The sequence below is a fragment of the Loxodonta africana genome, chromosome 15 (assembly GCF_030014295.1).
Source record: "Loxodonta africana isolate mLoxAfr1 chromosome 15, mLoxAfr1.hap2, whole genome shotgun sequence".
In the NCBI taxonomy this organism is placed as follows: domain Eukaryota; kingdom Metazoa; phylum Chordata; class Mammalia; order Proboscidea; family Elephantidae; genus Loxodonta; species Loxodonta africana.
This window is the reverse complement of record NC_087356.1, coordinates 17,480,842-17,493,037: the sequence shown is the minus strand read 5'-3', so window position 1 is coordinate 17,493,037 and position 12,196 is coordinate 17,480,842. Positions and strand designations below refer to the sequence as shown.

At 38.2% G+C, this 12,196-nt stretch overlaps 1 protein-coding gene across 1 annotated transcript in view; it reads left to right on the top strand.

Annotated features, from left to right (window-relative positions):
* WDPCP (WD repeat containing planar cell polarity effector) overlaps positions 1 to 12,196 on the top strand; it is a 328,314-nt gene that overhangs the window by 85,492 nt on the left and 230,626 nt on the right. Inside the window, exons 4-6 of the mRNA XM_023552524.2 lie at positions 3,138 to 3,219; positions 10,720 to 10,767; positions 11,628 to 11,672. Coding sequence (XP_023408292.2) covers positions 3,138 to 3,219; positions 10,720 to 10,767; positions 11,628 to 11,672 — 175 coding nt within the window. The remainder of the gene's footprint in view (positions 1 to 3,137; positions 3,220 to 10,719; positions 10,768 to 11,627; positions 11,673 to 12,196) is intronic.

Below are 12,196 nucleotides of genomic sequence, written 5' to 3'. Positions count from 1 at the left end.
TTAGTTGATCTGTTTCTTGATGACTGTAAGTGCGCTTCAGATGTAAAGGTGAAGGAAGCACAAAGGAAGTTTGTACTATATATAAAATTATATTTTGATTATTTTGAATCCAAAGGAATCAAACGGTTTACCCATATGAATGTTGTTGCTGTTAGGTGCTGTCGAGTCGATTCTAACTCATAGCGACCCTATGTACAATAGAACGAAACATTGTCCTGTGCCATTCTTACAATCGTTGTTGTGCTTGAAACCATTGTTGCTGCCACTGCGTCAGTCCATCTCATTGAGGGTATTCCTCTTTTTCGTTGACCCTCTACTTTACCAAGTATAATGTCCTTCTCTAGGGACTGGTCCCTCCTGATAACATGTCCAAAGTATGTGAGACCAAGTCTCTTCAACCTTGCTTCTAAGGAATGTTCTGACTATACTTCTTCCAACACAGATTTGTTCCTTCTTCTAGAAGTCCATGGTATGTATATATTTTTCGCCAGCACAATAATTCAAAGGCATCAATTCTTCTTTGGTCTTCCTTATTTATTGTCCATTTTTTACATGCATTTGAGGCACTTGAAAACACCATGGCTTGGTTCAGGCACACCTTAGTCCTTAAAGTGACATCTTTGCTTTTTAACACTTTAAAGACGTCTTTTGCAGCATATTTGCCCAATGCAATGTGTTGTTTAATTTCTTGACTGCTGCTTCCATAGGTGTTGATTGTGGATCCAAGTGAAATGAAATCCTTCACAACTTCAGTATTTGCCGATGTTCTTCATGTTACTTATTGGCCCAGTCGTGAGGAGTTTTGTTTTCTTTATGTTGAGGTGTAATCCATACTGAAGGCTGTAGTCTTTGATCTTCATCAGTAAGTGCTTCAAGTCCTCTTCACTTTTAGCAACCAAGGTTGTGTCATCTGTACATCTCAATGAATAGTATGGGTACATTTTATAGTCATCCCCCTATGTTAAAGAAACTTAGGGCTTTTTCTTCATCTCCAACAAACTTCTTTTCTTGTTCATTCAGAAGTTTACTGGAAGGAACATTTCTTTTATGATCACTCTAAAAAATGCTAGTAGTTTAAATTACTCTATGAATTTCCAATGTATAATATAGTATACATACTATATAGTAATATAGTATACAGTATAATACTATGGTGCTCCTTAGAAGGGAGAATGTGAGAACGTGTTACCAGGAGGGACCAGTCTCTGGAGAAGAACATCATGCTTGGTAAAATAGAAGGTCAGGAAAAGAGAGGAAGACCCTCAATGAGATGGGTTGACGCATCAGCTGTGTCTTAGTTATCTAGTGCTGCTATAACAGAAACATCACAAGTGGATGGCTTTAACAAAGAGAAATTCATTCTCTCACAGTCTGGGAGGCTAGAAGTCCAAATTCAGGGCACTGGCTCTAGGGGAAGGCTTTTTCTTTCTCTCTGCTGTGGGGGGAAGGTCCTTGTCATCAGTCTTCCCCTGGTCGAGAAGCTTCTCAGCATAGGGACCCCAGGTCCAAAGGATGCGCTATGCTCCTGGTGCTTCTTTCTTGGTGGTATGAGGTTCCCCTGTCTCTGCACACTTCTCTCTTTAATGTCTCAAAAGAGAATTACTTAAGACGCAACCTAATCTTTTAGATTGAGTTCTGCCTCATTAACATAACTGACTCTAATCCCACGTCATTAACATCATAGAGGTTGGATTTACAACACAGAGGAAAATCACATCAATGAGAAAATGGTAGACAGTTACACAATATTGGGAATCATGGCCTAGCCAAGTTGACACGTATTTTTTGGGGACACAATTCAATCCATAACAGGCTACAACAGTGGGCTCAAACATAGCAACAATTGTGAAGATGGCACAGGACTGGTCAGTGTTTCGTTCTGTTGCACATAGGGTCACTATGAGTCAGAATTCACTTGACAGCAACTAACAACAACAAAAACATAGTATACACATAGTATACCAAAACCCGCTGCCATCAAGTCAATGCTGACTCATAGTGACCCTATAGGGCAGAGTAGAACTGCCCCAAAGAGTTTCCAAGGAGCACCTGGTGGATTTGAACTGCTGACCTTTTGGTTAGCAGCCGTAGCACTTAACCACTATGCCACCAGGGTTTTCTTATAATAATAATTTTAAAAAGTACTACAAATATTTCCAAGCAAACACCTTAAAGTTATATAGGTTACTTTCAAATTTTCGTAAAAAAATTTTTTTTTCTGATTCAGATCCACCTTCTCCCAATTAGACCAAATTGAAGAAGTTCTATTTTATAGAAAAAAATCCCCAAAGCATCCATCACTAGCTTGTGCTATTATAATTGGGAGGAGCTATAAGATACATATATATCTATATAGGCTGCTAACCAAAGGGTCAGCAGTTCGAATCCGCCAGGCACTCCTTGGAAATTCTATGGGGCAGTTCCACTCTGTCCTGTAGGGTCGCTATGAGTCGGAATCGACTCGATGGCAGTGGCTTTGGTTTTTTTGGTTTATATATATACATATATATATATACTTTATGCAGTTAGAATAAAATACCGGATCTATCATGGCATGCAGATAAACAAGCTAATCTAGGAAACCTGCATGCCAATGTGGTTTCACACAGTTTGCTTTTAAGTAAATATGTTTCTTACTATAGTAACTATATACTGTTTACCTTGCAAGTTTCCACTTTAGTTAGCCTATTTGTATGTGAGAGATTGTAAATATTTGCTTTGTATATTGAAAATGCACTACAAAATGTGTTTATACATCATAACTATCTAACAGATGTTTCCCTTCCTTAAAAATATAAGTTTAAAAAAATGCTCATATACCAAATAATTCTAAATATACTCAGAGCCTTAAAAACTAAACATATGCTATTGAAAACCTAAATATATATATTCTTACTATCACATTTCTCAGTGTGATAGAATACTAAATCTAGAAAAAAAGTGCATTTTTTTCCTTTTTTTAGAGTTTATATTTGGAAGGTTAATCAAGGATACATTAAAATGTGTTTATTCTAATGGATCATACCTCAAATATCAGTAGTGGCAAATGACTCTGCTGTTCCTAAGGATTTTGATTTTATTGGTAATCCTAATAGAAGGTAATTAATTGGCACCTCTTTTTACTTATTTTTAAATAGGACGGAGATTTCTGCCATCAGATGTCTTTCTGCTTGACTGAACTGCACTTGTGGTCTTTGAAGAATACCCTACATATTGGGGGTAAGTAAATTCTGGATTAATTTCAACATTCTTTAAGTTTAAGTTACAACATTATAAATAAGTCTTAGCAAAGGCTACACCGTGGGTTCACCAATAGGAGTGGCATTATTTTCTTCATAGTCAATGAAAAATTGGTTAACAGAACATAATTCCTTTAAGTCACTCTGATTAACTTATTTTTTCAGATCGAGTCAGAGTTCCTGTTTTGAAAATGAACTTTGAAAATTAAATTATTTATTAATATTTGTTTCCTTTGAAGATATGCACGTGTCCAATTTTTTTCTCCTGGGACTGTCCATAGTAACTGATTTATATTTGTAAATGTCTGTAGGCCAGCGAATGAGAGAGGCATCTCTGTTTAATATTAAAATAACATTTCAAACATACAACTAAGATGTACATCATGTTTTTTGCATTTTACATTTTTGGGGAGGGTAGTAATTTCAGTGCTTTTTGGTGCTTAGTCATATTATAGAATAAAGTGTATTTTATTAGGAAATACATTTATGTTAAAATCTTTTATTCTTTATTATCTGAAGCAATTCTTGTGTTTAAGAGGAGGCATTCGTATGCCTTTAGCATGATTGCTAAGAAGATTGTTTCTCTTGGAAAGTATTTTTCTTTGTATCAGATAAATGGCATTGTATTTTCATTAAGTCTTATCTTCCTTAAAATGTATAAATGAACTTCCAGTTAAACAAGGTGGATTTAACACGTGTTTAGGCCCCAGGGTGGTGCAAATGGTTTGTTCTGAACTACTTACCTAAAGGTTGGCAGTTCAAACCCACCCAGCTCTGCTACAGAAGAAAGGTATGGCAATCTGCTTCGATAAAAGATTACAGGCAAGAAAACCCTAAGAAGCAGTTCTACTTTGTAACAGATGGGGTCACCATGAGTCAGAATCATCTTGACAGCAGTGGATTTTGTTTTTTTTTTTTTTTACTTCCTTCCAAAACTCTTCTAAAATTAAATGAATTAAAGAAAGGGTAAACCCATGAGGACTAAGGGAATAAGAGAGGAGACAAGTGCAGTTGGGCAATTTTTGGAAGCTGGAAGGCAGAAGAAAGAATTACCAGAGCTAAAATATCTAAGTTTCAAATGCCTACAGAAGAGAATTCCACTGAAAGCCAGTTTATGCCTGAAAACTCTGTAAAGGTACAGAAATTTGAGGATCCCAATATTACAGGAAATGGGTATGTGGCATGAGGGTTCTAAGAAAGGGACTTGAAAGTTTGCATAAGAAGTAGTTAGACACCTCCCCTTCTATAAAAAGAAATATTTAATTATGGAGGCTGTAAACTTGGGGACACCAGGCCCAGTGGAAGAAGACAGGGGAGAAGCAATGAACTGAAAACAAGGATGAAGTGAAAGCCTGCATTCTAATGGGTGAGGGCCACTTAATCCTATTTGGTTCTGAGAATACCACAGCCAGTTGTTCACTTCCCAAGAAAGAAAGAGCTTGAAGGACTCATCTCTGGAGCAACTGCAGGCCCCAGAGAGAAGACCTATGTACACTGACATTTAAGAGGAGTCCTTCAATGAAATACCCAGGCTGATTAGTGAAACCCATCAGTTGACAAGCCCTCTTCATGTACACAGGAGCCCCTGGGTGGCGCAGATGGTTAAGTACTCGACTGCTAACCAACAGGTTGATAGTTTGAACCCACCCAGAGGTGCCTTGGAAAAAGGACCTGGCAGTCTGCTTCCAAACAGTCACAGCCTTGAAAATCCTATGGAGCAGTTCTACTCTGCAACATATGGGGTTGCCTGAGTCGGAATCAATTTGACAGCAGTGGGTTTTATTCATGTACACAGAGCTTCTAATCAGCTTCCTAGTGCCTGGCTTTTAAATATTCACAGTGAGCAAAGGATCACCAAACATTTGAGGAATGTCTCCAAGAGGAAAGAGAACAAAAAAGTGGATAAAAGGATCTCTGAAGAAATAGATAACATAAAAAAAAAAAAAAAAAAGGAAGGAAAAAAAAAGAAAAAGCCACAGACACTTAAGAAAAGATACTTGAAACAAGAATAGTAGTTTACATAGGAAATCTGGGGTGGAAAGGAGGAATGTGCTGTCACATTATAGGGAGAGCAACTAGGGTCAGTCACATAAAAATGTGCGTATAAATTTTTGTATGAGAAACTAACAAACTGTAAACTTTCACTTAAAGCACACACACAAAAAAATAGTAGTTTAAACAAAATAAAGAAACTTCAGAAGATTAACCTCTTGAAAATGAAAAATATGTAGCAGAGAAAGAAAATTAAAAACTCAAAAGAGTTAAATTCAGAAAATAGAAAAAAAGTGAGGGTATTTCACTGCTGTTGAAAATATAAATCGGTCCAACTACTTTAGAAAACATTTTGGCATTATCTAGCATAACTGGAAAACATTTTGGCATTATCTAGCATAACTGGAGATGCACATAACCTATAACGTGTAGACCAATAATTCCATTCCTAGATAAATGCCCTAGCAAAAGCTGTGGCACTTGTGGTCCAGGAGACATATCCAAAGTGTTCCTAACAGTACTGTTTGTAATATAGGAGACTAGAAACAACCCCATGTCTGTCAGTAGCAGAATGGATAAATAAGTTTATACAACAGAGAAAGTGAATAAATTATAGCTGTTATGCAACAGCTTGATGAAGGCCAGAACCATAAAATTTGCCAAAAAATTAAAGAGTTGCATGAGAGTACAGATAGTATGATTACATTTAGAAGAAGTTAAAGAACAACAGGCAAAATTAAATGATATATCATTTAAGATTACAAACTTATATGGTAATACAATAAAGAAAATTAAGAGGAGTATAAACACAAAATTTAGTATAGTTCTGAGAGGGGAGGGAATAGAATTAGGAAGGGTCATGCAGGAGGCTTAAAAGTTTTGTTCTTTTTCATAAATTGGGAGATTTTTGTATTTTTTACCCTTATATATCTTCTTTTGTATTTTTAAACATTACATGTAGCCTTCTGTATTGATTCAATATTTAAAACAATTTTAAAGCATGCTAAGATAACATTATCAATATAACTCTTTTATTTAATAATGCGCATGCAGAAAAAAGACTCTAAGGACAGACGAAACCAAATCCGTTGCTAACTCATGACAACCCCATGTGTTACTGAGTAGAACTTTTCCATAGGGTTTTCTTGCCTGTAATCTTTACAGGAGTAGATTGCCAGGCCTTTTTGTCTGTGGTGCCACAGGGTGGGCTCAAACCACCAACTTTTAGGTTACTGGATGAGTGCAAACTGTTTGTACCACCCAGAGACCTAAGGAGAAACAATAAAATGTTATCAATAGCTGTCTCTGAACAGTGGAAGCGTGGTTCCTTTATCTTTTTTGTGCTTTCATTATTTTCCAAATTTTCTGTAATGAACATATATTATTTTTATAATCAGTAAAGTAATTATGTTGAAAATACGCATCAATAAAAAATCAATAGGATAGAAAAATGAAATGCAAGACAAAGATAAAAAAATCGAAAAGATAAGAATATTAGAGGCTCAATCTAGGAACTTTGATTTGAACTAGTAATTCCAGGAAAAGCAGCAAAGAGGACAGGTAGAAATTGTCAAAGAATTATTACTAGAAATTTTTATAGAATTAAGTAAATTAGTTTCTGTATTGAAAAGGCCCATCAAGTACCTAACACAGTGAATGAATAAAGATGTATAGCAAGGCTTATCATTGTGAAATTTCAGAACACCAGATCCAAAAACTTTATAGCAAGAAAAAACTGGTTGCATACAAAGGGTTGAAGTCAGATTGGCCTTGACCTTTTCAACACCACCGTTGGAAGCTATGAGGCAATGGAACAATGCTTTCAAAATTTAGAGGAAAATTATTGCCAAGCTAGTATTTTCTTTCCAGCTAGCTCATCAAGGGAATGTGAGAAGAAAATATAGACACTTTCATCTATGTAAATTCTCACCAAATTTACCCTCCCTTTCACAGTAAGCTATGAGACCATTATATCATGTTTTAGGCCAGTTATTCTGTCTGTACGTGTTCCTAAGTTTGGATTTTCTGAAGTTTCCTCACGATTAGATTTGGGTTATGCATGTTTGGCAGGAATATCCCAGAAGTGACTCTCTGTTCTCAGTGCATCCTCTCAGGTGGTGCAGGTATTTGTCCCTTTACTGATGATGCTCACATGGACTTGAGTAAAGTGGTGTCTGCTAGGCTTCTCCACTGTAAAGTTGCTCCTTCCCTTTGTAACTAGTAAGTATGTTGCAGAGAGTTACCTTGAAACTACGTAAATATCTTGTTCCTCATCAAACTTTAAATATATTTATTATTTATTTTATCTCTATGTACTATATACGATTTTATTCTATGCTTATGAGACCCATTAGTACCATTATTTATTTTGATGTTTATATTATCCTTGATGTGGCCAGTAGGACCCCGCTTGGGCTGGCTTCTCTTTCTTTTTGATATGTCCCTGACAATATTTGAGCACTTGTGTGCTTTCTGGTACAACAGATGCCTGGGCTCATATTATTCTTTCCCTGCCCCAGCCCTGGAATCAGCTACTTGTCTCAGGAGCTTGGTTCCTTTTAGAGGACAGTAGAACCTAGAAGTGAAGGTGTGCTCATTGCTCTTGGAGTATCGCTGCTCCCAGGCCCTCTCAGTGGACAGAGCTGAGGGAATATATGTATTCATGTGTGCATGTATACATGCACATTTACATCCACTTCTATATCTATCTTTACATATTGAAAATCATGCATTCAAACCGGTACCTCCAATTTCCAACCCACCACCACAGTGTTCATTCTAGTTTCCTCCCTTTCTATATTCTCTGGCAGTGGGAAACCTGGGACTCCATTATCTTTAATTGATTTAGTCACTTAATCTATATGCAATCAATCTCCTGTCTCTGTTGCCACTCCCTCCCTGTGTGAGTGCTCTTCTCACCCCACGCGGGCTCTGACCACCATGCTGGGCTTCCACCATATGTGGATGCCCTACTCACCTTGTTCAGTCTCTGACACCCTTTACCAGGCCATTGCCCCACGTGAATATCCCTGTCACTCTGCTGTGGTTTTGACACATCACACCAGCCAACTCTCTGCATAGACACCTTCCTCATCCAGCTTAAGCTCTGACCTCCATGTCGGGGAGGTCTCCTATGCAGAGACCTTCATCATCCAGCTTGGGCTCTGACCTCCATGTGGGGCAGCTCTCCTACGCAGATGCCTCCTTGTCCAGCTTGGGCTCTGACCTCCATGTGGGGCAGGCCTCCTATGCAGACACCTTCATCATCCAGCTTGGGCTCTGACCTCCATGTGGGGCAGGCCTCCTATGCAGATACCTTCATCATCCAGCTTGGGCTCTGACCCCCATGTGGGGCAGCTCTCCTACGCAGATGCGTCCTTGTCCAGCTTGGGCTCTGACCTCCATGTGGGGCAGGCCTCCTATGCAGAGACCTTCATCATCCCGCTTGGGCTCTGACCTCCATGTGGGGCAGGTCTCCTATGCAGACACCTTCATTATCCAGCGTGGGCTCTGACCTCCATGTGGGGCAGGTCTCCTATGCAGACACCTTCATCATCCTGCTTGGGCTCTGACCTCCATGGGGGGCAGGTCTCCTATGCAGACACCTTCATCATCCTGCTTGGGCTCTGACCTCCATGGGGGGCAGGTCTCCTATGCAGACACCTTCATTGTCCAGCGTGGGCTCTGACCTCCATGTGGGGCAGGTCTCCTATGCAGACACCTTCATCATCCTGCTTGGGCTCTGAACTCCATGAGGGGCAGGTCTCCTATGCAGACACCTTCATCATCCAGCTTGGGCTCTGACCTCCATGTGGGACAGCTCTCCTATGCAGACACCTTCATCATCCTGCTTGGGCTCTGACCTCCATGTGGGGCAGGTCTCCTATGCAGACACCTTCATTATCCAGCTTGGGCTCTGACCTCCATGTGGGGCAGGCCTCCTATGCAGACACCTTCATCACCCAGCTTGGGCTCTGACCTCCATGTGGGGCAGCTCTCCTATGCAGACACCTTCATCATCCAGCTTGGGCTCTGACCTCCATGTGGGGCAGGTCTCCTATGCAGACACCTTCATCATCCAGCTTGGGCTCTGACCTCCATGTGGGGCAGGCCTCCCATGTAGACGCCCTCCTCGTCCAGCCTGGGTTTGGCAACCCCACTGTGGGCCAGATGCAGTAGGTCAGCTGTGTGCACAGAAGTCAGGGCCCCTGTGATCCTCGTGGTTCTTCTAGAATTGTGGTAATTTAGACACAATGGAATAATTATAGGTCGAAATATTATGATATGGGCCACTGCCTCTGTACATAGTGCCGTTGGTTCTTAGATTAAAAAAATCTTTTTTATTGAAGTATAACATATGTACCGAAAGGGTATGTTTAGAAGTATAAACAGTGATCCTAAGGATCTGTTTCAAACTGCAAATAGTAGTTATAATGGTAGTTTTAATTACTTCCCAGCTCAAGAAATAAAGTATTCTCAGTACCCTAGACCTGCCTTTTACCAGTCACTCCTTGTTAGACATCATAAACTGCACTCTTTAAAATCACATGCTCCAGTTAATGGCGTACTGAATAAAATACAGCTTCTGTAAGTGTACATGATTGGTTATTTTGAAAAACGATATTTGTGAAGTTAATTATAGGAATAATGTATTTTTTGGAGGTAGATCAGTCAGTTGAGGAAGTTTGGAGCCATCAGTCACTAGGGGGCAGCCTGTACTGCTGCCACATCCTTAGAAACCGTTGTAGTCAGTCTCCTTTTGTTACTGAGAATTATTTTGCATGGAAGAAAATAAATGTTGCTTCAATGAAAGAGATATTTCATTATTCACAGATACAAAGAGAACAGACACAATAATTTTGTTTTCCTATAATTAAATTGCAAGAACCAATTCCTTGGTAAGATCACTCTAAACATCTTTGCTTCTTATGTCACCCCAGCAAAGAATCCAAATTTGAAGGGGTTTGGAAAGCTGTTTGAAATGAAACAGGTTTCAGATAATTTATCCATACTTCCCCTCATCCTCCATATTCTTTCCTGTAGATTTTCCCCAAGTGCCATAGGCTGGGAACTAGACCTTTGACCTAAATCAAAGGAGGAGGAAAAGCCACAATTCAGAATCCAACAGCTAGAGCATTTCCATCCGCTGATTTCATTTGGCATTGTTTAGTGACAGTTCCTTTGAATAATACTAGAGGAACTATGAAGGAGAAAACTTGGACTTCTTTTATTTCAGTACTTTAATAACATTTTCCTCATTCCATTACAGTTTTGTATGAATCTTTTCTCATTAGATTGATAAACTTTCTAGTCCCTTCATATCTCTAGAATAGATAAACCCATCTCCAGATGCTTCTGAGCTATTTCAATTCCAGTAGCATAAAGAGACTTTCTACCCTCCAGGCCGCACCTCCATGTAGTGTGGCCTGGCTTCTCATTCTCCTGAACTTTTCACCACAATTTGATGTTATTTTCTTCCTTCCTTTAGACAGAGACATCGGGACTTACCAGTATTATGACAAGAAAGATCTACTAGGTAAAGTATAGCTATTCCACTGAACTAATTTTTATAAATGAAACATTTAAACTAGGAAATACTGACCATGAAAAATTGTTTTTATGAGCTTTAGATAAATTCTAGAATTTCAAGAAAAGTCACTTCAATCCTTTAGAAAAATGCTGAGTTTAATATCTGTTCAGTACCAAGTTAAGCAACATTGGGGAAATGCTGTAGAAGAACATGAAAAATTTCATTTTATTGCTGATCAGGTTGATAACTGGACAGTCTATTCATGTTTATTTATCTGTGTCCCAGTAGAGGGCATTGTTAATGCATGGGTCCCACTGATGCCGGCCTCCCGGATCCTCACCTGATATCTGAAATAGGCATTTCTGAGTGAATGATCAATTTTCTTTATCTGATTAATCCTATTAATCCTAGAAGTTTCATGATGGGCCAAAAGGTCTTTCTAGCTAGAGTTACTTCCTGTTTTGGTCTTTGTTGAAGTGAGGCTTGTGTGGGCATCCTGTGTGCTTAGCTTGGTGTTTAATAGGCTGACTTCATGGTTCTGATGACAGACTGAAGCAACTTTGCCTTCTAGGCTCGGTTGCAGTTCCCTTCCCTATCTGATGAGATTGGAAGCTTAGAATATTGGCCTACCTGTTGAGCTCTATAAGCCTTTCACTGCACATTTGGGAAATATCTCTATGAAATGAAAACATCCAAATTAGGGCAATGTTTTCAACTGTCCTTTTAAAAGTTTAGCAAAATTTGTTAATCTCAATATGTGTGTAATAATGTATTATACATGTTAATATTAAAAATATAAGGTATTATAATAAAAATAAATTCCACTGTTTTTCATTCTTTGCTTCTCTCCTTCGCCACAATATCAGTGACAGAACATGGTAACTTAGAAGAAAAACAGAAGCTGGCAGAATGTAAGCTTACTTGATATTTTTTTCTAATTATTATGAAACTGGAATTTTAATAATCCTGAAGGTTCAGCCTTAACATTCTTCTTTCTGCACAAATAGGAAACCTTATTCCCACCAAATTTCTTGTAATTGCAAAACCCATTGTTTGAGTACATAAGCATAGTAAGTTTATATTCGTTAGGCCTTTCTAATTTAGACTATTGAAACCTCTCTATTCTATTTTGGTCAGAAATGTGCTTATGTAAACATAAGCTTTCTTAATGAACTATATTTATATTATTTAATATATTTAAAATAAATATACCATACTTAAGTTCTGATGATAACATTTTATAATTCAAACTTTGCCTAAACTATTGAAAGTTTACCTATTTTAAGAAAATAAGATTTGTAATTATTAGTATTAGTATTTTATTTCCCCTAGTCTTTTCTGTTCCCAAATATGTAAATATATTACATATGTAATATGGTTACAATGTCATGTGATTTTAATGAACTTAAAATTAGAAATAAGACTTTATTTGGAA